Source organism: Cucumis sativus, chromosome 3 (assembly GCF_000004075.3).
Source record: "Cucumis sativus cultivar 9930 chromosome 3, Cucumber_9930_V3, whole genome shotgun sequence".
Taxonomy (NCBI): domain Eukaryota; kingdom Viridiplantae; phylum Streptophyta; class Magnoliopsida; order Cucurbitales; family Cucurbitaceae; genus Cucumis; species Cucumis sativus.
Genome location: NC_026657.2, coordinates 37,913,861 through 37,939,457, shown reverse-complemented (window position 1 = coordinate 37,939,457; position 25,597 = coordinate 37,913,861). Strand labels below are relative to the sequence as shown.

The 25,597-nt window shown below is 29.1% G+C and overlaps 3 protein-coding genes and 1 non-coding gene across 6 annotated transcripts; 1 reads left to right on the top strand and 3 right to left on the bottom strand.

Annotated features, from left to right (window-relative positions):
- The first annotated feature begins 901 nt into the window (after positions 1–901).
- Positions 902–4,171, top strand: LOC101218754 (protein BUNDLE SHEATH DEFECTIVE 2, chloroplastic). 2 transcript variants are annotated; one of them, XM_004136429.3, is made up of 5 exons: positions 902–1,007; positions 1,111–1,208; positions 1,345–1,408; positions 1,499–1,595; positions 3,008–3,356. In XM_004136429.3, the coding sequence occupies exons 1-5, from the start codon at positions 947–949 to the stop codon at positions 3,084–3,086; spliced, it is 399 nt and encodes a 132-aa protein (XP_004136477.1). In that variant the 5' UTR covers positions 902–946; the 3' UTR covers positions 3,087–3,356. The 2 variants fall into 2 exon arrangements, with proteins under 2 accessions (XP_004136477.1, XP_031737825.1); XM_031881965.1 differs by lacking the exon at positions 3,008–3,356 and adding an exon at positions 3,901–4,171 and having other exon boundaries at positions 904–1,007.
- Positions 3,210–3,282, bottom strand: TRNAR-CCU. The gene has a single exon. It is a non-coding gene; the product is annotated as a tRNA-Arg (tRNA).
- Positions 4,172–7,105: 2,934 nt separating the features above from the next.
- On the bottom strand, positions 7,106–10,580 carry LOC101206672 (TSET complex member tstD). Its single transcript, XM_004136299.3, has 5 exons — positions 10,376–10,580; positions 9,950–10,063; positions 8,124–8,203; positions 7,894–8,018; positions 7,106–7,693 (listed from the first exon to the last, which is right to left on the bottom strand). Exons 1-5 carry the CDS (start codon positions 10,426–10,428, stop codon positions 7,622–7,624), a joined length of 444 nt encoding a protein of 147 aa, XP_004136347.1. The 5' UTR covers positions 10,429–10,580; the 3' UTR covers positions 7,106–7,621.
- A 5,252-nt stretch (positions 10,581–15,832) lies between these two features.
- On the bottom strand, positions 15,833–17,769 carry LOC101206916 (ethylene-responsive transcription factor SHINE 2). 2 transcript variants are annotated; one of them, XM_004136300.3, is made up of 3 exons: positions 17,451–17,769; positions 17,161–17,263; positions 15,833–16,661 (listed from the first exon to the last, which is right to left on the bottom strand). In XM_004136300.3, the coding sequence occupies exons 2-3, from the start codon at positions 17,238–17,240 to the stop codon at positions 16,157–16,159; spliced, it is 585 nt and encodes a 194-aa protein (XP_004136348.1). In that variant the 5' UTR covers positions 17,241–17,263; positions 17,451–17,769; the 3' UTR covers positions 15,833–16,156. The 2 variants fall into 2 exon arrangements, with proteins under 2 accessions (XP_004136348.1, XP_011652482.1); XM_011654180.2 differs by having other exon boundaries at positions 17,485–17,769.
- Between the last annotated feature and the right edge of the window lie 7,828 nt (positions 17,770–25,597).

Here is a 25,597-nt window from a genome sequence, read left to right as displayed (position 1 = left end):
TTAATTTTTTTCAAGAGAAGATAGTTCAACTAGCCTATATTAACCATGTTTTATTAACATTTTAATTCAATTTATTATTTTTAAAAATGTTTCTTTAAATGATATTTTTTATAATATAAATAGACTTTAAGAAGGGTATATAGTTTATGAAATTTTCCACTTTATTGTTAGGCCAAATATTGTTAAAATTTTAAGGCATTGAGAAGGTTTTCATCAACTTGTGTTCTCACTCTCACATACTTTGATCATACCTAAGAATCATTATTATTTTAGTTCCATCTTAGTTCTTATGATTCATCGTTTGTTTTAATTTAGTCACTATGGCCGTGTAAGTTTCAACTTATTATCATCAACGTGACATTGCTTTTACTATATCAACTATTTTTCTTGTTTCATCAAACAACAAAACTAACTTTTTATTACACACCACCCGAAACTTAACTCAACCCAACTTTAAAAAATGGTCTAAGAGATTTAGATGTTTGAGTCTCCGACTTCAGCTAAATAATTAATTACAACATATATCATCAACCAAATAATAGTTAAACGAATTGTTCAACATAATTCAACTGATATGCATAAACCTATACTATTAATATTCTCAAAGTACGTAGAACTAGCATCCATATGAAGCATAAATTAATAAAAGCTTATCGAGATATGATAGCAATTGCGATATTATCATTTTCAAATATAACAAAAATATCAAGTTTGTTTGTGATGGACCGAAATAGATCGACGTATGATAAACACAAATTATAAATATTTGAATGAAATCATAAGATTCGAAATATATAATTTTACTTTTATTTATATTTATAATATTCATTACTAAAATATAATAAACACAAAAAAAAAGAATATATATATATATATATAAATATTATTCATTATCAGATATTTTTGGAAGTATAATCCATTACACAGCCAACCGTTCGAACTTTCAATGGCGTCTTCGTCTTTCTCACCCTCCGCAAATTGCTTCAGTTCCACAACTACACTATCTGGTAACTCAAAATCCTTTTCATTCTTCTATTTTCACAAACTCCTCTTTCAGATTGTATAATTCTCACTTCCAATTTCTCAATCTTCTCTCGAATAATTTCACAGCAATTATTAGAGATTGTAGTAATCAAAAGCTCAACCTAATTCACAACGGCTTCCATGATTATTCTTCTCCTGCTCGATTTCCTCATCTAATTCTCAAGGTTCTGCTTCTTCTCTAATCTCAATTGTTTGATTTTTTTTTCTTTTTTATTTGAAATGTGTGGATAATGAACTTGGAATGTTAAATTTGGATGGAAATGAAATTGAAAATGTTTGTGTGTTATTCTAATCGATTAGGCTGCGAAGAATGATCGGAATACCAAACCTAATAGTGTGATTTGTGGGGATTGCGATGGAAATGGTGAGTGGATTGATGAGTTTGGTGTGAAGGATTTAGGTATTGGGAATATGATGTGAAGGATGATTGTTTGGTGAAATTGAATGAAAACAGGTGCTGTTGTATGCTCACAATGTAAAGGAAAGGGAGTTAATGCCGTTGATTTCTTCAATGGACAGTTCAAAGCCGGTGAATCTTGTTGGCTGTGTGGGTAAGTTTTCTTTCAACTATCTTAGGATGCGATACTATTCTGCACTAATGCTTAGAAAAATGGATTATTCATACAAAAACTTTGCGCCAAAATGTTGAGAAATTCTGCATTTTTAGTTTTACATTTCAAAACCACACTCACCATTAAATGATTAAATAATTAAATAATTGAATTGACAAAAATAGCACATTTTTTATTTTTGTTTCTAAAAGTAGCACATTTTTTTTAAACTCGTAAAATTGTTTTTCTTGGTCGAAATTGACTCGACCTAGATTTTTCTAAAATATTAAAAAAATTCAAGTTATTGATTGTTTTGGGATTTTTCGTGCACTCGACTGACAATTAAATTGAGATTCTACTATTTTTCATATTTTTTCAATCTTATTTATTTATTTTTATCTTTTCAAAAAAATTATTCCTTTCCAAATCTTCTACCAAATATTAAAAATTTTGCCAATTTCCCCAACTATTTTTTTTGTTTGTAAATTACCATTTTTCCTTTTTCTAATTATTCTTTTCTTCACCGTCCCAAAACCTTTTTCACATTATATATCCGCCGCAGCAACAATATTGTTTCTCCTACTCCATTTTCGTTTCATCTTTTCCAAGTTCCGGGCATTCCATAAAATAATTGAATTGATTAAAGAAAGGGAAGGAATTAGGAAAAGAAAAAATAGTAATTTAAAAAAAAAAGGGGGGGAAATTGGCGGAAGTAGCAGCAAAAATTAGTTAAGATTTAAGAAAGTTTGAATAATTAATTGAAAGATAAAAAAGATTATATAAGATTTGAAAAGATTTAAAAAATGTAGAATATCAGTCTAATTGTCTATCTATATGCACCAAAAAAAAATGAAAATTTTAATATTTTAGAAAATGTTGTGTTTGATTCACTTTTACAAGTTAAAAAAAAAGTGTGATTTTTTAAGACAAAAATCAAGTGTGCTATTTTGGCCAATTTTCCAAAGCTTTGTTGTTCAGTTTAATTATTTAATGAGAGTTTTGTGCCAATGATCTAAGAAATGATTTTTAAAAACATGTTTTCAACTATTTATGGATGATTTTTTTTACAAATGCCCCATGTTTCACGCTCAAAATGTCATTTGACACCCAAATTTTTTAAAACAAAGAAAAATACGATATCTTGTTGATATCACAAACTACTCTCCAATGTTTCTTTAACGAGTAAGAGTGCAAAGAGAAGTGTGAGCGCTAGAAGAGCTATAACATGTAAGAGTGCACTAGCATTGGATTAGCCGAGTGAACATAAACGAGGAGGAAGGAGGAGTGTGAGTGCAAAAGAGTAACGCAAGAAAAAAAACGTTACACATCCTTGTTTAAAAGAAAATCCGAGTCAAACAACATTATTTCAAATTTAAAATGTTATTTGAGTCCAATTTTGAATGTTTATGCAGTGGGAGAAAAGAAATGTTGTGTGGGAATTGCAATGGAGCTGGCTTCATTGGAGGTTTCCTTAGCACTTATGATCAATAAAAGTTGTATATAGTTCTAATCATACCACTTGTTAGTTCGTGTCAAATAAGTACTTAAAATTTTCAACTTTTCGTCTTGTGTATAATTGACTTATAAATTTCGATATAAAAAAAAAATCAACTTCGCGCCAGATAGGGGTCGAACCTACGACTTTCTGCTTAGGAAACAGACGCTCTATCCACTGAGCTACAGGCGCTTTGTTTGATTTAGTAATGCAATATCCTAAAATTAATCAATAATTTTGATAATAGATGGAAATTCAAAAAACCATCCACACCGTCCAAAACTAGTTTTAACGATTGTGATTAATACTTTTATTTTGTGAGGTTAGCTATTATGTAGAAATCATCAACTTTTGTGACAATTATACTTTAATTTTAAGAATTAATTTGAATTCACAACTATTTAAGAGAGTTTGTTTGATTATTTATAATTTGCACGTGTTTAGCGTTTATAATTTTATAATCCAATCGTTTGATTAATATATGTTGAATTCAATCAAATTATTGGAATCCAAATGATAAATTGATCATAGAGTGCATGCTCCAATTAACATTTCAAAATCATAATTTTTAGAAGGGTAAAAAAAGAGAAAAAGAAATAGAAACTATATATACAAAGAAAAGGCAAACAGTAATTAAAACTTGATTAAAAGTATAACACAGCATTTAGTTCCCTATATGTATATATCACAAACCACACATTAATTTTGATTCCTTTTGCCAATACTAATTATATGAACCATATAAATGAGTGATGTTCAAAGCCATGAGAACACATCAATTGTTGAACTTCCACCCCTAATCTCATTCAGAACATTCAATGCTGATAACGTTAGCTTCATGTACATACTCTCCATGTACTCGATCTCCGCAAGATCTTCGGGAATGTTCAACACCTTTTCTTTACCGTTAGTCGTCGCACTCGTTTTCGCCTCCGAGCAGCCCCTTTCTTCCTCATTGATAGCAGTAGCAGCAGCAGCAGTTGACATGTCTTTCTTAAAGAAGAGAAGATCAAGCATAACCTCACATTCCTTCAATAGCTTCTCGAGCACTTCGGTTGAGTAGAACGGTTGGCGCAACACCTTCTTGATGAATGGCACACGGATCAACTCGCCACTCCGCTTGTCGTACTTCTTTAGAATCTTGACCAATCCTATGCCAAGCATATATTCAATTAATTAACTTTTAGAAATTTGAAGAGTTTTAGAATGAAAATTAAGTTTTGAAGATAGCAGAAGTGATGGGTTATGTATATGTAAGTTGATATGGTTGTAAAGCAACTATTAGGAAGATTTGACACAAAGCACGTTGTCGTATATTTTCATTGTCTTTTGTGCAAAATCCTAATGAACTATAAGGGTAGAGCTTGATAGAAAGTTTGGAATGTTCTTTGCCACAAGTCTTAGAAAACTTAGGAGCGCTTCAGACTCTGAACTGGAAGTTACGTTGATTATTATAAAGTCAATATTACAATCATTGAGTTATAATTAATAGTTTGTGTTTTGTAATGCATATGACTTCAATTTGGGTTGCAATAATTTGTGTTTCAAGTTCATAATATCTTACTTAAATTTTTCAAGTAAAACAGTTGACTTTTTAGTCAAATTTTTAAAAACAAAATAAATTTTTAAAAACAGTTTTTTCTTTTCTTTTCTCCTTTTAGTTTTCAAAACTTCATTTGGTTTTCAAAAATACCGATAAAAAGTAGATATCAAAATAGAATAGAAAAATGACATTTGTAGACTCAATTTTCAAAAACTCAAATGGTTACCAAACGAGACATTAGTCTTCAATTTTATTAGATTTTTCAAAGCACTCCTAAAAACCATATAACAAAACAAAGAAATCGACCGGTAGCTATGGAAGTAGTGTTTATACGCTTGATTTAAAAGCAAAATAATTACCTAACGAGGCCTGAACAGTTTCTTTTGTTTGATGTAATTTGACTATAAAGCTATGGTAACGAAATGGTAATCAAGACCAACAACATCCATTTTCTGGAGCATATTTGAACAAGAAATGAAATGCAATTTATAAACAACAAAAAGGCAATAGGAAAAGCTATAAAAAAAGATAAATAAAGAGAGATGAAAACAACAGCAACACACCAACCTACCTGTATAGTTCAAAGCACTATAGTTCTCTAACAAAACCATTTCTCCATGGAAGTCCACAATGTCTCTCCCTACTTTCATCAGCATCTCGTTTGAATCTCCCACATTCGCAACCTTATCCTGCAATAACTGCACGTACGCCCCGACAACAACGTCGTAAAGCAGACGAGCCGTAAACATGTTGTGTATCTCAAAAACAAAAGAGATGCATAGGAGACCAACTATATATATTCATGTAACTTCAAACAATTCAAAGCTAATCTAATATATATGACCAGCTCATCCAAACATGTACATGTTCACCCAAAAACAAATGTCGAGTTCAAGGGTTGCGAGGTGGGAAATCGACCCGTTGACGTTTGGAATGCGTAGACCTCTCAACACAACTAAATAACAGTCGCGACGGAGTGTTTTTTCCTAACAAACTTAAATGAATTAGGAGGAACTACACCAAATATGTCCAGACACAAACATGAGGATTGATATATTATAATACTTTTTCAAAAAAGAAAAAGAGAGAGAGAGTTTAGTGTATTACCCTCCACTTGATAACATAAAACTCTTCCTTGGTTTCAAAGAATTGGTTAAACTTATCCAATTCTTCCTGAAGCAGATTCAAAAAGATTTCCATTGAATTAGCTTCTGCTTCTCCATCTAACTTTAAGCGCTTATTAGGGTTTGTTCCATCGTTTTCCTTTGGATACATCTTTTTCAATTGCTTCTTCAATTCCTTATATGATATGTATTCATCTCTCCATTCTGGCAATGTTGATTCAATCAAATTACACAGTATTTTCCAAAACTTCATCCTTTCTTCTTCTTCTACTAATCAATTAACTCACTCAAAACTGTTCAATATTCTTACATAATATCAATAGAGTCAAAATCAAACAGATTTATAAACAACCCCCCCTAAGTTTGATTGCATAGAGAAAAATGGGGGATTCTAAGAATATGCTGTATATGTTGAAAAGGAGAGGGATAAGGGGAATTAACAAGAGCATATTGAGGTTGCCGAATCGTTGAAGGATGACTTTTTCTTTCTTTTTTTCTTTGGTAAAAATAAGAAAACAATATGTTGATTTCAAGAGTGAAGACAAGAATATATATATATATATATATATATATATATATATATATATATAAAAGAGAAGAAAGGAACAACGAGATAAAAATGAAAAGAAATTATAGCATCGATGATTGGAAGTTCCTCCAATGGATTTCTTCCTTTAAAGTTTGAGTCGGAGTTTTGTGAAGAAGCTGCCAATAAAAACCTAATCACCACCATTATCTCAACTTTTCTTTCTGTGGATGGATTGTTTCGTACTTTTCTCCCATAACAGTACAAAGCTCCAATATTGTGTGTTCAAAAAAGTAGTAATCGACGGGATATTTTTCTCATATGAGAAGTTTGATTTTGCATCACCATAGTTGTTGTAATAAAAAAAAAGAGTACAAGTTAATTAGACGTATTTTAGCTCTTTTATTTAAGTATAACGACACGTTATGGTGGAGGTAATATAACTTCAAAATATTAATTATGGACAACATGAACATAGCTACTTAACGATGATTGGCGTGATCTATTTCTTTTAACATTACAAAAGTGGAAATGATAATTAGACGTTCAAGTCGGGAAAAAGAAAAAGGAGTGTTTTCTTCCACCAAGTATATCAACTAAACTTGATCGATTCAATTCGTATTTTTTTATTACCAACAATAACATAGAAATATTTTAGTATTACGATAAAATGAAATTTGGTTCAAACAAACAATTTATATTAGCACTAAAAAAGATTTCTCCCGTGTGTGAGAAGTAAACGTAAACGTATCTGCATCGAGATAACGGTCTAAACCTACTAAAATTTGATTAAACATTAACTACTAAACAGAAAGATCGCTGTAATTAGAACTCATCTCCTTCAAAGTCGTATTACTAATGTTCAAAGGGCCACTAGGACGGATGAGCTCATACGCATCAACCATCTTATCCAACCACAGTTAGTTGTGAAGCAAATTGATAGAATACTACAAATTTACTCCACGATTCCACTGCAATATACGAATGTAGGGCATGTGTGGCTAATCAAACCCTAAACTAATTTTGAGGGATTAAAAACGTATATTTAAATATAACAAAAGTGATTTTAACTATTTCAAAATCACTCAATAAACTAGTTTGTTCCCAGTATCAAAATCTTGATCAAATCTTCAATTCTTTACACATCTTCAAGTTCTAACTTACAAACTGAATGGGTCCGATAAAGTTCAGGTATGAGAGCCAAATAGAATAGGTAAGTAAAGTAAACTTATCGATCACGATGGAAATTCCACAGTGCTTGAAACAATTCTTTGGCATAAGTTGAGTAAAATAGTTGAAAGCAGCAACCAACAAGATAGTGTGCATCCGTTTCATTGATCAAAACTCATTGGGAGGTTTTAACCTTATCAGCCTCTTGATCCTGTCTTTCTCCGTGTTTTCCAAGATGCCCTTCACAAACATCGTATCAGATCAGTAAGAGCACTAGTACAGTCAAAATAATCTTAGATTGAAATCCAAGGATCGAATTGTGACAGAAGAAATTTCTTGAATTGCAGATCTTTCTATGTTTTTAGTATGTCTATCACTATATCTGGTTGGATTAAGACCTAGAAGAAAGATTTTGAGTGAGGGAGAAAAGAAGGGCATACCGTCCAGACAATTTCATCAAGACACAAACAAATCTTTCCATATTTGTCGAGAAACAAGCGCTCAGTTGGAGCTTTCCCACAGGCATCCTTTATCGCTGATGTTATTACAAAGATCACTTCTGCCACTTGAAGAAGTGAAAATGAAATTAATGCAGAGGATACATAGCAAAAACAAACAAACAAACAAATAATAATAACCAAAGAAAATGGAAGAACTGGTATTTACTTACAAGCCAATTCATCATATTCGTCCTTCCCAACAACATAAACTGCAACATCGCCAAGAGCAGTGTAAACAATATATACAGACCTGTTACACAAAGTTAGCTTAGATAGATTGGACAGGTAAAACCAGCTACAGTTTAAAAAAAGTTAAAACAAAAAACAAGAACAAGCACACACAAGTAGTGCTACAGAATAGAAAGGAGTTATCGAAGTGAATGTCCATACTTGGATGGGGAAGTATTTCATTTAGCAGGACAACAGTTTATTTCAGAACATTGCAGGGTTCGAGCTAAGAACACAACCCTCGTTACTTTTGTACTAGTCATTGCAGAAGAAGCTAATTCATTCTTCACAATGAAAACTTGGGTTATCAAATATATACAGAAAATACTATAATTGTTGTTATTATTTAAAAATTCATTGTGGCATAATTTCATTCCAAGCATTCTAATGGTAGTTCAAGAAGCCCCTACAGGCCTGGGTGGTGGTGGTGGGTGGGGGGGGGGGGGGGGGGGGTTGATTATTAAGATTTTTCCGATCCATTTGCAAAGGTTTTAGTTTATTTTCAAGACCTCACTTTGTAGGTTGGAGTGGAGGCAATTCCTGGGTAAACCAAGAGCCTTTGGAAATAAAACATGCCGCAAACAGTCAGTTATTTGAGAAGCCATTGGTTGGCAGGGAGGATACACCTTTTTCTTAGATAGATTGACAAATGAAATGAAAAGTCCACCAATGGTTGATACCATTGATGGTATACATTAGAGCAAGGAAGTTGGCGCATGTCCCAATTGATTGATGTTTTATGTTTGTGAGTGACCCTCAGCTTACACACACTTCAATTGATCTCACGAGATAATCTGCTTGACCCTAAAACATTTAGATGTTAAGGAAACTCGCGGAATATTAAATTCTAAGTAGATGGTCATCGTAGATTAAACTCATTCTCTCTTAGTCCTTTATCAAACCCAAACCTTTTATTTACCAATAGGTCACCCCATGTTGATTGTCCTAATTGATCATATCATGCACGATCAAGGGCACCAAGTTATTTTCAATGTGTTCTTCAAAGAATGGCCAAATCCTCAGTACATTTAATTTATATAAGTATTGCCACTCGAATACCAAAGACTTAGACGTTCATATCAGCTTGTACTCCCTTGCAGTTTCTTGCAGTCTCTCAACTGTTTAAAATATAAGGAAATTTTGGTTCTGGGAAACAGTTTCTCAACGTGATTTTTGGTTGGTTTCTTCGAAACATTAAATTTTATATATAATTGCATACAATGAACTTCACAAGAAGCACCGCAGTAACTCACGATGACAATAATCACACAAATAAAACCTCATCTATTTCCCTAGAGCATATGAAAATGTTAATAGCCAAGTCCTTATATTTTAGATGGAATTAAAACACTAAGGGAGTGTTTGGTAGTAGTATTTGGTACATCGTAATGGGATGTAGTTGTATTGTAATGTAATAACAGACTCATGTTTCAGTTGTGCATTCTACGCTCGATTTGTAATCTAAAACTTATTCCAATTTGACAATTTCAATCTAACCCACTTTTTCATTGTTTTCATACTTTGTGATCTTTTTTACGTTCCGTTTTCAATTACTCATGTTTTTCAACACTCCTTTGATTTCCAACCTGATTACATTTTGGCTCTCTTTTCACACTAAGGTTAAAGAAGATTAAGAGTGTGTTTGGATTGATTTCCTGAGTGTTTAAAACTCTTCATAAGGGTAGCAAAATTTAGTTTTCAAGTATAATGCATCACTGCAAATTACTTACAATTGCTTCAAAAGAACTAATTAGAAGATTTCACTCACTTGTGTGAAGCAACAAATAGCTCTTCATTTTTCGCACCTTTGAGATTATCAGCTCCCAGCTTCACTAAAAATGATCGCCAATGCAATCGCTCCTCTGCCGGAACTCCATGAAACCTAATAAATAAACAAAAATCACGATCAACCGTTCAATTGCAAAAACCTAATAAATAGCTCTTATCCTCCTTATCCATCATTATTTCACTCCTAAACACCTCTTCTCAATCTAATTTAAATTCTAATCAGAGTACATCTGAAACCAATCACACATTTCACAAAATCATTCAAAGCAATTACCACATAAAACTACAACAAAGCGATCAATAACAAACAAAAAAACCATTTAATTCACATTCTATCGCTAACACAGATCAGAAAGATGCAAATCACCGATAGAGCCAAACGGCGTAAGGGAAAAGAAAAAAGTACCGTTCAACGAGAATGTTGCCGACGGAGTTGGCGATCAGCACAGCCAGCAACATGGGTGATCTCTCGCAGTCAGATTTCAACTCTCCGATCGGAATTTCGGATGGGAAAATTCGAAGCTTCGAAATGAATATTAGATTCCCAGATTTTCTCTCGCACCTGTTTTTCGTTTTTGTTCTTTAAGGCACCAATTAGGGATTGTTTGGAAACAGAGATAATGGAACCATATTTGTGAATTACAATAGCTCTACACATCAACTCAATATAATTCTATCTATCACTCAACTTGTTCGATCAAGTGGCTCAACTTGTTCGATCAAGTGGCTGATCCAGAAAATTTATTACTAAAATTTAAACTTTGATTATAGTTAAACTGTCTAGAAATATTAAATATTAATTAATTTTGTTTATACATATTATATAAGGTCTATACTAAATCTGTAGGTGGTTGTATACTAAATTCGGATTGGTTCTCTTTTTTCACTTTTTAATTAATTTAAAATAATTAAATTTCTCTACGACACGTATCAATACTTAAATGATAAATATCAACATAATATTTATTATAAAAATTATTAAAATTCTTTTCGCTATATTTTCTTGATAAAAAATAATTATATTATATTTTTTCAATTAACCAAACTATTCATTCTTTGTATTAATGACTTTTTGTCAACTACTTGATCATTAAAAACATTTCAACAACTACTTTATCTTTCAATTTCAATTATTTTATTGGTTTACAATTTAAAGTATTTATTTCTCAAACATGTCCTAATTGAAACAATAATGTTAATAAGTCATCTCTCTTTTTATTTTTTAATAAAATCTATACAACAAAGTATTGAAATTTTACGTGTGAGGTCGAGATTCAAACCTGTCACCTCTAAAATAAAATATTATGTTAATTATCATTGAACTAAGTTCACTGTGACGAGAGGTCTTTTTTTTTTCTCAATTAGCAACATATTATGTTCGAAAATATATTTATATGTTGAAATTGTAGCGTAGAATTTATAAGGAAAATTGGGATAGCAAAATTAATCGGTAAAAAGGAACATAACTACATGTCTAGAAATCCCATATGGAGTGTATTATGATATGATATATCAACGTTATCATTGAAATATTCGACGAACTATAATCAATTTCCAAACCCCACAAAACAATGGGTATTAATATTTTTGTCAACTCTACTTAGTTATATAACTTATATTGACCTCACTCAACCACTTATTCCATAATTATGTCGATGTATAGTTTCAATACTCTTTTTCTTAGATTTCGATGATAATTTCATTATTTCAAAATTTTCATCAAGTTTCTAATTTGGTTTAAATTCGAGAGTGTAGATTTGAATTTTTGACTTATTGATCGATAATATATATCTTAACTAATTGAACTATTGTATTTTTTAAAAATAAAATTGTGGTTTAAAAATAGATTATCGACTAAAAAGAGTGAGTTTTCAAGATTAGATGTAAAAGCAAATGTTTCTCCTTCAAAACTCGTCATTCAAAAAGTTTATAGTGTTTATGGGTTGAGTTGAAGGACTTTTGTATAAACGGTCACGTTATATACAAGTGATATATATCTTTGTTCGATATATATCTTTGTTTGATATATATGAGAAAAACAAAACTACAGTACATTTCCCTTCAAATGTGTGTATCAAGTGGCATCATTTATTAGGACTGTTCATGTAGAAATAGTTACACATCAAGATGTTGCAACCTTTCGTGAATGTTTGAATAGAACATCACACTATTTTCCTTTAAAAATTCATAAATTCTTGTTTTATCTTTCTCTTCAACTAGGTTACAACTATTTAAATCGACGTAAAAACGAAAATCTATTTGTTCAATTAATATTATTTCTAAACCTTTTTTTTTTTTTTGTATTTGTATTCCATTAAAACTATAAATTAATTCCACAAATATATATAGAATGTAGTATACGTTAGTAAATTAAAATGAAGTCTCACATAGAATAAATAATTTGTTTTAATTTGTTAACCAAAACAATTCAACTAATATAAACTTTCTATGACAAAGTTCAATTCTTCCGATTGCAATATTGTCAAACAGAAAAAGAAACATGTTATCTACATACCAACCTTATGCTTAAACAACAAAATTACTATTATAATTATAGATTAAAGATCACTATTAACCAAAAAAAAAACTACTATATTCAAGAACTTAGGTACAAAAATCAATGTTATATTCAATAGAAGTATGCATACTTTATATAAATAAAAAGATATCAAATGAGTTATAGAAATTTATTACAAATTTCTGTCTTTAAAGTTAAAATAACAAAAAAAAAAAGATAAATAAGAGGAATTCGGGAGTCCATTTGAGGTTTTTTTAACTCCTCTAGTGTGTTTTCTAAAGATTCGTGAAGTGCTTACACCATTTTAGCATATGCATCATGCATGAGAGCACATTCGAGTTTGTCAATTTTCTCACAAGTCTTAAAAATCTCATACTCCTTTTGCTTCAGCTTCGTGTCATTCTTGGAAATTAGACCAAAAAGTTTGTCGAATTATGTGTGCATCCCTTTTAGTTTTGCTTCTAGTTTAGCGAATAGTCGTGATGTTTGAAGGTACTTGTCTCCTCCAATATAAGATTCTCATCAAGTTGCAGGGTCTACAAATTTTTTAATTAGTCTCAAATTCAGTTATTTGTATTTTTCATCCTTAATTTTGTAAATTACATGACAATTTGTGATTGGTCTGCAAATATTTTTTAACTTTTACCTAATTAATTATCACATCAATTTTCATATAATTAAAAAAAAAAAAAAACTCTCAAGTTTTTCAAAACATTTCATCTTTCGAAGATGAAAACGATTTTTCTATTAAGAAAAAAGAAAAGAGAATAATTGAAGGGAAATTGTAATTGATGACCATTTTAGAAATAATAATTAAAGATATAGCAACATTTTTAAAAAATTACAAACATAGCAAAATTATCACTGATAGACTTGTATCACTGATAGACTTTGTATGGTTTATCAGTGATAGACCAATATTTGCAACATGGTCTATCGGTGATAGACTTATATCATTGATAGAATTTGACAAATTTTGCTATATTTGCAAATTTTTTAAAATTGTGCTATATACTTAGTTATTTTGAATCTAATTGTTAAATTTGCAACTATTCCATGATTCAAATGGAGCCTAAAATTGCATTAAAAACACATCAACAATATCAAACTATAAAAAATTTATATTTATATATTCAAATAATAATAATAAAAAAAGAAGTATTAAATGAGAAATATTGAATTGAAAAGTGTTTGCCCAAATGGTCAAACCCTTACTCCCAAGAAACTATCTTCAGCCATCCATTTCCTCTTCCATTTCTGTGGTTCCAATTGCATTTTCAGCCTCCAAAAGTTTTTCTTTTTCAACTTCAACTACATTCTTAAATTTGGAGACTCAAACCCTTTTTCCATTTTTAAAAAAAAATCTAGAATATATGTTTATTTATATTTTAGATCGTCGATTGTATAAAATATTACTTCTTTCTTTTACGTTACGGAATAATTTGCACTAAAAGCCAAACATGAATTTATAAATAAAGCAATGGAGAGTATGAACAACATGTATCACCAACAACTGGAGGCTTGGCATGAACGAGGTTGATCCTAAAGGAACGGTTTCTGTTTCACTCTGACTAAACCCAACCCAAATTAAATACGAAAGAACAGTTGCAGTCTAGCTTGACTAAACCTTAAGAAACCACAAGCCTAGAAGAATGCTAAAAGAAACCAATATTGCCCTACCCAAACTATTCCAAAACTAAGGCTAAGCAACAATAGTTGGAGATTCTATTCAAAGGAGCGTTACGAGCAAACAATCCTTATCGTGATCTAAGCATTCAGAGTACTTTTTTTTTTTTTTTCATTCAACATCGATATGTTGAACATAAATTTAGGGTTAAAATTATATTTTATCGAATAACAATTTAAAAAAATAATTAAACGTAAAACATTTTTTTTTAAAAGTTAATAGAATAATATATTTTTTTTGTCGGTAAATTAAATAAACTTTTATTATATAACTTTGTTATATAATAATATTTTGAATCTAATAGTTATAAGAGGAACAAAATTTATATATATTGTTATAAATCTTATTATTTATTTTTGAAAAATAAAAAGTTGAAATTAATCTATAGCGAATTAGCTTTGGCAAGAATTGATTGCATGTCATGTGAGAAGCATAAATTATAACAGACAAATCATTTATAAAAATGCCCAACTAAATTGCAAAGGTTTCTATTTTCCAATTATTTGCATACGTAATAATATTATTATTAATCAATTTGAATTGTGATTGATGATGGGATGACGAATTAAATTAAATATTGTTCGATGAAATTAAACATATTTATTCTCCATCAATTGAGTTTTTTAAATTCAATAATTGAATTCTTTTTAATTTTCAAATTCGAGTTTGATTTTTTTTTGGTAAAAACTAGATAGCAAATAAATAAGTGGTATCTATATGTTTAAAAATTTTCAAAATTAAAAATTAAAAAATCAAATCGTTACTGAACATGGTCTAAACTATTAGCGGTGTAATACAATTCCTCGCCTCGATCATTATCAAAGTTAGCTCATCATAATGACAATCTTTGTTTAGAATATTTGAGTCAACTAAGACTCTTTCTGTGGGATCAACGTCTATACTCATTAGCACAATAAAGTCGTTCTCGTTGTATCCATTTTTGGAGCAAGTTTATAAACGTCAATTACATTTGAAATAATATGATTGTGAATGTTCAACAAATTAGGTTGCATTTTATTCCCAACAAAGTTTAGGTTTCATTTTTATGATGTTTTATATAAATGAATGTATTTGTCAAATTATATGTATATAATTTCACTTGACATATAAACATACCGACGATAAAGAAGTTTTATATATATATATACTAAAAATAACTTATAAAATACGAGCTATAATAAAGGATCTATTGCCCTTTTAAATATAGACGATTTAATGGGAAGAAAAAATATCAATAATAAAAAATATATATTTTAGGAATCTTTTAAAAAATGTAAGAAAAAAGCGACAATGATATTTTACCAAGATTTTTTATACACTATTTTAAATTTGGATAGTCAAATTTTAACTATCGTTTATATATTAGATTTGACTATAAGATGAACAAAATGATAGAAAAGAAGAAAAAATATTTTTTTAAAATTGAGAAAAAGACTATGAAAAAGAAAAAAGGTTCGAGAAGAAAGATAAGAAGGATTTTAAAAAATGTTCAGTTTGATGAGATTTTTACTTTTGTTACATGGCCGTAAATATATATTTTTCACATCATATTTTACACCGTATTGTATTTTGAAAAATCAGGAAAAAATTGGTAAAAAAATCTCACATAATATATAAAACATGAAAATACAAAAAATGAGAGTGAAAAAGTCTCATCATCATCTTCAAACTTTTCCCTTTATATTATATATACCTTTTCCAAATATATATATGTGAATTACAAAAGATGACATAAAACAGCAAACTTATGTATATGCAAAAGCTCCGTCTCTATACAGATTTTGAGCTTCCCAAGTCCCATAAACAGCTTTATATATAAGCTGAAAGTAACAGAAAAATAGGAATAAAAACATATATGAATATATACATACACACATAGACAGTCAAACACAGATTAATTAAGCCTCTTTGTTTTAATCTAATGGGTGTTATTTTTTTATTTTTAAATTTTGGGAGTAGAGTTTTGTGTTGAGATCCTGTACTTAGCTGGAAGTTGAAGGAAGAGGGCAGTTCCAATTGAGTAACTCTTCAATCATTTGCATTGCAATTCTGTCTTCTTCATCAATTTCATTTTGGTGGTCATCACCATCGCCATCGCCATCGCCATCGGCTTCTTGGCTTGTCGATTCAGGCGAAGGTACCTCTTTCTTCCCTAGCTCAATCCTCATGACCCAATTGGAAGTGGCTCGAGTGCCTGCACGCTTCTGCCATACACCGATATGAGCGTTGTCACAGTCGAGTCGTAGGCATGTCAAGGAAGGAGATGGGTTCTTGCAGCACTTTCTGAGCTTTGTGCTGAGTAGCTCCGAAAGTGCTTTTGGAGACATTGGAGAAGAACCATGGCCATGGCTGGCTTCTTCAGAGTGGTCTTTTGATGCAGGGAAATTGGTCTTGGCGTTTTGGCCATTCATTAAAATGGCTGCTTGATCGTACGCTCGTGCTGCATCCTCCGCCGTGTCGAATGTCCCTAGCCACACCCTTCTCTTCCTACAAAGAAATAATCACATGAACAATATAAGAATATAGGCTCAATGTGCAATGTAGAGCAGAAACAATTAAGCATGCCTAATGGCCATCAAACTTCGTTGAAGGCATAAGAAAGAAAACGGGAAAATTCACTTTTTCATAACTTCATTTGAACCAACAAACACAAGCAATGCATACATTTACAGCAGAGAAATACAAATCTACAACTCCTTTCAGGCAAATCATCAAACAAATTACGGACAACCAAAAAAAGATATGGGGTTTCAAAGCATGTTTGAACCAACAAACACAAGCCAAATAACCCACATACATACAACAATTGGGTTGTACAAATCTGCAAAAATATCCGCCGCCACAGACGCCAAAGTTTATTCCAAGCAAATCAACAAACACGTTATGGGCAGGAGACAGAAAATGAGAGTAACAGAGCAATTTGCAACCAGTGGCACTTATATTTATAGCATAAGAACAAACAAGATAATAAAAGAGGGAATTTTACAGCAATGGATGGCGAATTTCTGACACCCAAGAGCCCCACTGCCGCTGCCTGACTCCTCTGAACTTCCTTGAATAAACCATAACTCTAGAGAGAGATTCAGAGCCTTCAACAAGAGAGAGAGAGAGAGAGATAGGAAAAAGAAAAAACAGGTGAGAGAGTAGGAAAACGTACAAAGAGTAATAATTTCAACCATTTATATAGAATTGTCGGTGGGAAATTGGAAAGTCACTGAAGAATAAGAAAAATAAGGAGGAGGAGAAGAAGAAGAGGAAGAAGAGGAAGAAGAGTACTTTTTTAATGGGGTTGGCCATTAAAAACTTTCACCTGCTCAACCATGAAAGATCAACACAAAGACACAGCTTCTTAACAACCAAAATTAAATGAGAGTCCTCCAAATTACAATTTCTCTCTCCCATTCTGCAACTATTTAATTTCTTCTTCTTCTCCGTGTAATGGCGGATTGAAATGGAATGGAACTTCAAATTTGGGCGCTACCCAAAAAGTAAAAAAATTGATTAAATTATAGAAATGAGAGAATTGTGTGAATGTGGAAAAAGGGAAGAAGAAATTTGGAGGTTTAGATCATAAATCGCCATTTATGATTGTAGTGAGGAAGATGGAGTGTTTGAATTGAATAACATCCTGTTTCGCCAATTACTCATTATCAAACAAAATTTCATTATTCATTTTCCTCCTTTTTCTAAATATTACTATTCTCCTTTTTAGGTTTATGATAAAAATATTTACAATCCATATTTATTAGTGATATAAGTGATTATTTTAGTATTTATTAATATTTTCGTTAAGAAAAAACATTCACGTTCGTGTTATTAGTTGATTAAATCAACTTAAATATATACAAAATTTCGATATCGTTAAAATGGTCGACTTTTCCTTAAGTTCACTAGTCAAATAGGTGAAACGGTAAAAACCAAATTCATTATATAAATTGCGCCATTTAATTACTTGAAAAATTTAAGATAAAAATTGATACAACATAACAAAATATGAGAGTAAAAAACGGTTGTATCATTGACGGACTTTGGTTGATGATAGATCCATAATAAAATGTTAATGTTATACGTTTATGTCAGTTGAATTATGTTCATCTCGACTCTCAAATGAGGGTATCATAATACATATTAATTGGACAAACTAAGAAAGAAAAAAAATATTCAAAACAAAATTAGAAGTATAGAAGTGAAAAATGGAAAGAAAGAATGTTAAAAACTTTGAATCAAATCGAATATAAATCAAGTGGTTGGTTTTGTTTTTTATTGGCCATCTTGAGGTCTTTCTTTATAATGACCCATTGATTCGGTTAGGTTTTTGGTTTACCCTAAGCTACTATTAATTTAAATTTTTTATTATCTAGTTAAAACGTAATCGTACTTTTAATATGAATTACCCGTCATCCAAAGTTTAATAAAATCGAAAGTTTGACAACCTACTTGACACAATTTTTTTTTTAAAAAAAAAGTTTAGATATTTTGTTCTTCTTTAAAGTGTATTAGTTTAGTGGGTGATTTAGGAATCAAATATTTTAATAATATTTAATAACTTTTTTTTAAGTTAATAATATTAGTGGTTGAAGATTTAAACGTTTGAAGTTTGTTTAGGCCAATTTCTTAGGTTTTTGTCCAACAACTAGTCCAACAATAAACACTAACAAAGTAAACCACTCAAGTTACCATAGGTAGAAAAAGTAGATAAACTTCGCTCTTTCATCACCTTAAACTGTAAAATTAGGGCTCATCAAATCTTTTAATTGATAGAAGTTAAAACTTATAACACAATTCTCAAATTGAAAGTTATCTTTGTACTTATAAGTGATATCAACTTGTAGAAGCTATCGTTTGCTATGAACGATGGTTGTTATCAAGATAGTTTTCAAATCGAGAAAACCAGGAATAACACTCGTAATTGTGACCAAATAAAAAGTTATAGTTGATAATAGTTATCGATTATATTCACTAATCATAGTTATTAGTGGTAGTTTTGAATGTGAGAAAAATAGGAAAGATGCATCCAAAACAATCATTTCTATAATTAAAATGTATCACTAATAGCTATTATTCGCGATATCTTTTAATTAAGAAATTTCGAAAGAAAGTTGGAGGTGAATTTTGTTGATGGTATGTATTTTATTATTTATGAGTTTAAGTGTCATTTATGCAACTCGCCCTATTTAATAATTCATTATTTTTCAACTATAGTTGGAATTGAGTTCATATGTATAGAAAGTGGGCTTTCGAAAAGAATGATAATCTCTTGGTCCAGCCCAACAAGGCCCATTGTTAACCAAACTCACATTAGCCCACACATTTAACTCTTTGTAGGGTTGCACGGTTTATCGTCTATCAGTTATATACTAATATTTTTAATTTAGTATAATAGACTTTAATATATTTTGTTATATTTTTAAAAATTATTATTATATATGTTAATATTTTGAATCCTAATTATTTTAAAAAATGTGGGACCCACTCGATTAGGTTTTTTTTCTTCATTTAGTTTAAATCTTATTTCAATATATATCTTCTCTTGATATTTACTATTATTTTATATAATAAACTTTAGAAATTTTATTTTAAATGATGAAAATATTTTTAAATATATAGCAAAGTATAATAATAGAACAAGATAGATTATGATATTTTTGCTATACTTTTTAAAAATATTTTGATTCTATTTTGTTATATTTGAAAATAGACCTAAACTCTAAAGTATTTCAATTCAAACATTAAACTTTTGTAAGTGTATTAATTTTACATCATCTATAACATGCTATTTGAGATCCAAAACCTCATTCGAAAACGACTGTATCGATTAACTCAAAACTTGCTTAATGTATCAATTTAGACTTTAGTCATAGCTATCGCTTATACAATTACTCTAATAGTTCATTTTGTAAAAACAAATATTTAAAAAAATCTACGCATATTTTAAGAGTTAATGCGTGAAAGATTTTCACCGACACTCGTACTAAAAGATCTAAATTGATTAACTTATAAATTTTACGGAATGAATAGATTGATATAGTTAAGTTTCTATAATTTATATAGGAAATAAAATAAGAGCTCGTAATAACAAAATATATATAGTGTATGATACAATTAAGCAAGGTAAACTGAAAATAATCAATCAAATCAATTTTGATCGGTTGACTACCCTTTTATTGACTATCAATATTTGATATTTTTATTACTCACACTCAAAAGTATCAAATAGTATCAAATTTAATTATACTGATACCTCGACATTTCTATATTTATAAATTCGAGTAATTTGATATTTTATATTATATTCATAAAATTAATATCAATGAAACATGGAAAATAACACCAAAATATTGTAAATATAAAAGTAACATAGATTTACGTTAAAGATAATGAATATTTTATTTATTTATTTTTGTTCATCATAGTTTGGTTAAATGAACAAAACTTTAAACCAACCTCTTAAAAGCCCATTTGATTTGAAAAAAAAGTTTGAAAGTATAGATAAGAATGTAATGTTATTACTATTCATGATGGGATGTTATAGGTTAAAAGAAATATGAAAACTTTGGGGTGGCTGCTTCTACTCTACTGCTTATTTATTTTATTTTAATTCATTCATGATAGCACGAGTCGATTAAATTCCAAATATTCGAACAGATAATAATTGATCCTAATTATATTTTTAAAGTCTATTATACACAGTAAATATTCAATTTAGTCCATTGAAAGATTATATTTTATCAATACTATTCTAAAACATTACTACGAAAAGAAAAACGACTTGATAACATTTAAATATTTGTTGTGACGTAGTAATCACTTGAAAAAAAAAACCTAAGCTTCATCTTTAATTATATATCTCACATCCAGTTAAGATGTAATAATTATATACACTTTAACTCAATTGATGAGCAATTATTGACTCGATTTTTATTCACTAAACTCTCTATAGGGTTGATTGACTTAAATCATAATCGAAAACATTGAATATAGCAACGTTTATGTGTGTGATTATGAATGTGAATATGTTGAACCTATTTATATTATTTTTTTAAAAGAAGTTCAATTCATAAAGAAATAATGCTTATGATTATCTTTTAGAACATATATTATTCTATCAATATTTTACTTAGTGGATGGCATTGAATAAGAAAACGTGGGAGATAGTTTATATGCACGTGCTTTTGAACAAAGTAGAAAAGAAAAAAAGAACTCTAAAATGTGGGAATATGTTTATTATTAAATAATAATAGTTATAGTGACGGAGAAAAAACAAAACGTGGGAGGCGGAACCTAAAAATGTTAGCTATATCAATAGTCGAAATTCACGAAAGAGTATGTTAATTATTCTTGAATTGAGTTTGATTTGACAAAATAAATTTAATTCTTTTCGAATACTTTGTATTTTTTTATTCATATTAAATATGTTAATGAGAAATAGTATTGTTTGGAAAATTGAAATAATGCAATTTTTAAAATAATCTATTTTGGATAAATCTTTAAAAACCAAATTCACATCTAAACACTTCTAAAAAAATGACTAATAAAATATTAAATGTTTAGATTTTAAACTCGATTAAAAAGAAAATGTGAATATTCAAAATTTCAAAATTTATAATTTGAAACTTTTGTGGCAAAATTTTAATTTTAAATATAGAAAAACTTAAATAGGAGAGTTTAATAAAATTTTATTTCAATATGTTGCTATTTTTTTAAAAAATATGGTATAAAGAAAGAAAGAAAGAGACAAAGAGATAATATGGTTTGAGAAATGACATTGGCTATCCCCCACTTTGGGCTGCCCACCATAGCCCATAACATTGATCCAATACAATGTCTTTTCTCTTTCTTTCTTTTGAAACCACCCCCCATGGGCCCACTTTACCTTTTTCTTTTCTTTACTCTTTTTTCGTAACGATCGTTGCAATTATACTGGTCCTTCAAACTTACATAATTGTATAAACTATAACATTTTGTATAAATTAGAGGGTTCAATATCCATAATTATGATATGCTTGAGGGTTCAATTTTTACCATTGAAAATTTTGAAGGTAGTGGGACCGGGCACTGTATAATAAACACATTAAAAAATGTAAAAAAAATATATCTCGACGTTTCACTAATGTTCCAATAACATTCACTACATTTGTAGCGATAAAGAAATACTAACAATTTCCACATGATTTTTTGTAATGTAATACATTTTTTCATAGAATATTGTTGAGAGAGTGGAAGTTTGAATCAAATTTGATATTTAAGAAAATAAAATTATTGATATTTCGAATAAAAACTATTTCGTAAAATTAACTGTAATAAACAAGAATCAATTTCTTGACCTAGTGATATTACAGTGAGGGCACAGTCACTACACCATAACCAAAATTAAGTTAAAATAAAGTATTATTTAATATATATCTTCAAAAATAATATTAAAATATAAAAATCGATAATGTGAGGGGTCACGTGTCTCCTGGCTCCTTAATAAATCCGTCCATGTTTGAAGGTGTAATTACAACTACTATTATAATTTGGATATATACTTCAAAGTGATTTTTGCTACTTGCCTTAGTTTTTTGTTTGAAATTCTATTGTTTGTTTATTTATTATTTTTATTTGCAACATGTGAAGGATAATCAAATCTTTTGACTCGAGATTGATAATACGAACACAATACCAATTGAGATACGTTTACTTACTTTACCAATACGTTATTCTTATATATTATAACATCAAAAGGTTCAAGATTTCCTCTTTTAACATTCAAATGATTATGCAATCTTTTTTTATCTATTTATTTATTCATTTGGTGAGATCTGCAATAATTTGATCTCAAGTAGGTTATGGAAAGAAATTGATTTCAAGTTTGGACCAAACTTAGGTTAAAGATGATATGATAAGTATATTTAAATAAAGTTTGAGAAATGAGATAATAAAAATATTAGAATAAGTCTAAACAAACATAAGATATTTAAAAAAAAGTGGAATAATTTAATTATCATGAAAATGTAGAAATTACTATTTTCAATTTTCTTAATTAATTATATTTCAAATCTCCAATCAATGTGTTTAGATGCCAAATTTTGAACTTCATTATATCTCAAATAAAAGAGGGAATAATTCAAACCTAACTCGTTGTTGTTAACATATATGGATGTAGTGGTTAAAGGGCATTAAGGTAAATTCATAACCAAACCAACAAAAACTTCCTACCACAAATTGGATATTACCATTTAAAAAAAAAAAATATCGGTTTAGTAAATGTTCAAAATAAACACTGATTATGAAGAAGTAAAAATTAATTTAAAAGTATTTTTTTAAAAAAAATCGATTTAGAATTTAAAACAAGCACAAATTGAACCCTTTCATTTTTCGACTGGACAACTTTAATTTCGTCAATCGGTTCAATTTTTCATTAGTCTATTGATTCTATTATTGACAGTAAATGAACTATATTTATAAATATTTTTGATACACAAAAGCAAAAGGTTTTTTTAAAAATAGAAAAATTGACAAACTATTCACACTCATATAACAAACTATTAAAAGACAAAATTTATTATCATTGTTTAAAAAACCAATGAAATATATATATATATATATATATATATATATATATATATATATATATATATTATATTTCTCATCTTATAATTTTTAAAAATAGTAAATTTTATAAATTATAGCAAATTCTATCCCTAATAGTTATCCGTTGTATTGTATATAATTTCCTCTCGTATTAATATATATATATATATATAAAAAGAAGAAATTTGGAAGCCGTTGGGAGGAAAAACGGAAGAAAATGAATTAATTAATGAAGGAAGGGAGGGGGGGCCGTTTCTTTGATGCGGTGTTTTTGAAAAACCGGTGCAGATGAATGAATCTGGATTCCGCGTTTGGCCTCAATTTCCAATTTCCAATTAACCAAACCTACTAACCCTACTTTTTAATTTAACCTTTATTACAATGGCCTTTCTTTTCAAATTTTATTTTTCTATTTTACTCATTATTTTTTATATGTTTAGTGAATTGTCATTTTAGTCGTATTTAAATCTACCTAATAAAACAATGGCAAAGTTTGCAGAAGTCATTTATGAAGTATATAGGTTAGTAGTAATTAGCTCTCAAACTTTTAATTCTAAATATTAGACCTTAACGTTAAAATTAAATAATTAAATTTAATTATAATAATAGTATAAATAATTAGACCCCACACATGCTAAAATTGAACTATCAATCTTATACAAATGTCACCATTTATATAATTTTGTTATAAGTTTGAAAGGTTCAATTTGACTCAATTTTACCATTTATATAAATTTTAAATTTAAAAATTGAAGGTATAATAATGGCAATTTCAACCCTAAGTTTTTGTAATTCTTTCCCAATTAAAACAATTATATCAAATATATTTTTATACGTGTATATATATAGTCATTTTAATTAAAAACAAATAAGTTAATGAAATTTGAATGATGTTTAACCTTTTTAAAGATCGATTGAAAATGTTAGAACTAAAATTTAATGAATTTTAAAATATAGAGATGATTATGATATTTTAGCAGGAGTGTTCGTTAAAATTGAATTAATATTGATAAAAATTAACTCTAAAAAATATATAAACTATAATTATTGATATTATAGAAAGAAATGGAGATTAAATTTGAAGCTAAATATATAGAATATGTAGTAGGGGAAAATATCTCAAACAATAAAGAGAAGAAACAAAGGTTAGTGGAGGCAAATGGAAGCATTAACTTGACATGTTCTTTATTGAGTGGGTTTAATGGATATATCTGTTGTTTTTAAGAAGCAAAATCATTGTGTAAAGATTACTAAATTAGCTATTCAAGTCAAATTACTAAATCATTACTTTATAGAACAAAAGAGTTTATCATCATTATTATTATTAGAGGTTTGGTCGATGTCCGTTAGAGAAAAATTCACACCAACGACATTTAAAAAAAAAATTCAATCACTTAAATCAATCAATATCGATGTTTGGTTTGTAAGATTTTTATAGTTAAAATCAGTTTAAACTTGATCAAATCGGTCGGTGATAATTTGAACGTTGAGTATACGAATAGGTTTGGTTGAGGAAAAGAGTATATTTTTTTTCTTACAAAGTATAAATAACAAAAAAGGAAAGAGAAGAAGAACATATAAAATGATTCAAAAATGCTTCAAGTTGAGTATTTGATATTTCTTCATGATTACGTACAATGTACCTTTGCCAACTTGTGAGCACATCGCCCTAGATGGTACCAAAATGGAATAAAACAACTCATACATTTTATTTTAATCTTCTCATTTCTAATATTTACTTCCATTCAATTTCCTTATATAAACTTTATAATAAAAACAAATTACGTGTTTTTAACGAACTTCTCAAATCCAATTCCTATTACGTATTAAACACGAAAAAGAAACATAAA

Coding starts and splice junctions, on each gene's coding strand:
- LOC101218754 (XM_031881965.1), top strand. CDS start 947: ATGGCGTCTTCGTCTTTCTCACCCTCCGCAAATTGCTTCAGTTCCACA. Junction 1,209..1,344: donor TTCCTCATCTAATTCTCAAG/GTTCTGCTTCTT, acceptor CTAATCGATTAG/GCTGCGAAGAATGATCGGAA. Junction 1,409..1,498: donor TGGGGATTGCGATGGAAATG/GTGAGTGGATTG, acceptor GAATGAAAACAG/GTGCTGTTGTATGCTCACAA.
- LOC101206672 (XM_004136299.3), bottom strand. CDS start 10,428: ATGTTGCTGGCTGTGCTGATCGCCAACTCCGTCGGCAACATTCTCGTT. Junction 10,064..10,375: donor GGCAACATTCTCGTTGAACG/GTACTTTTTTCT, acceptor TTTATTTATTAG/GTTTCATGGAGTTCCGGCAG. Junction 7,694..7,893: donor TTGATGAAATTGTCTGGACG/GTATGCCCTTCT, acceptor ATGTTTGTGAAG/GGCATCTTGGAAAACACGGA.
- LOC101206916 (XM_004136300.3), bottom strand. CDS start 17,240: ATGGTTTATTCAAGGAAGTTCAGAGGAGTCAGGCAGCGGCAGTGGGGC. Junction 16,662..17,160: donor GAAATTCGCCATCCATTGCT/GTAAAATTCCCT, acceptor ATTTCTTTGTAG/GAAGAGAAGGGTGTGGCTAG.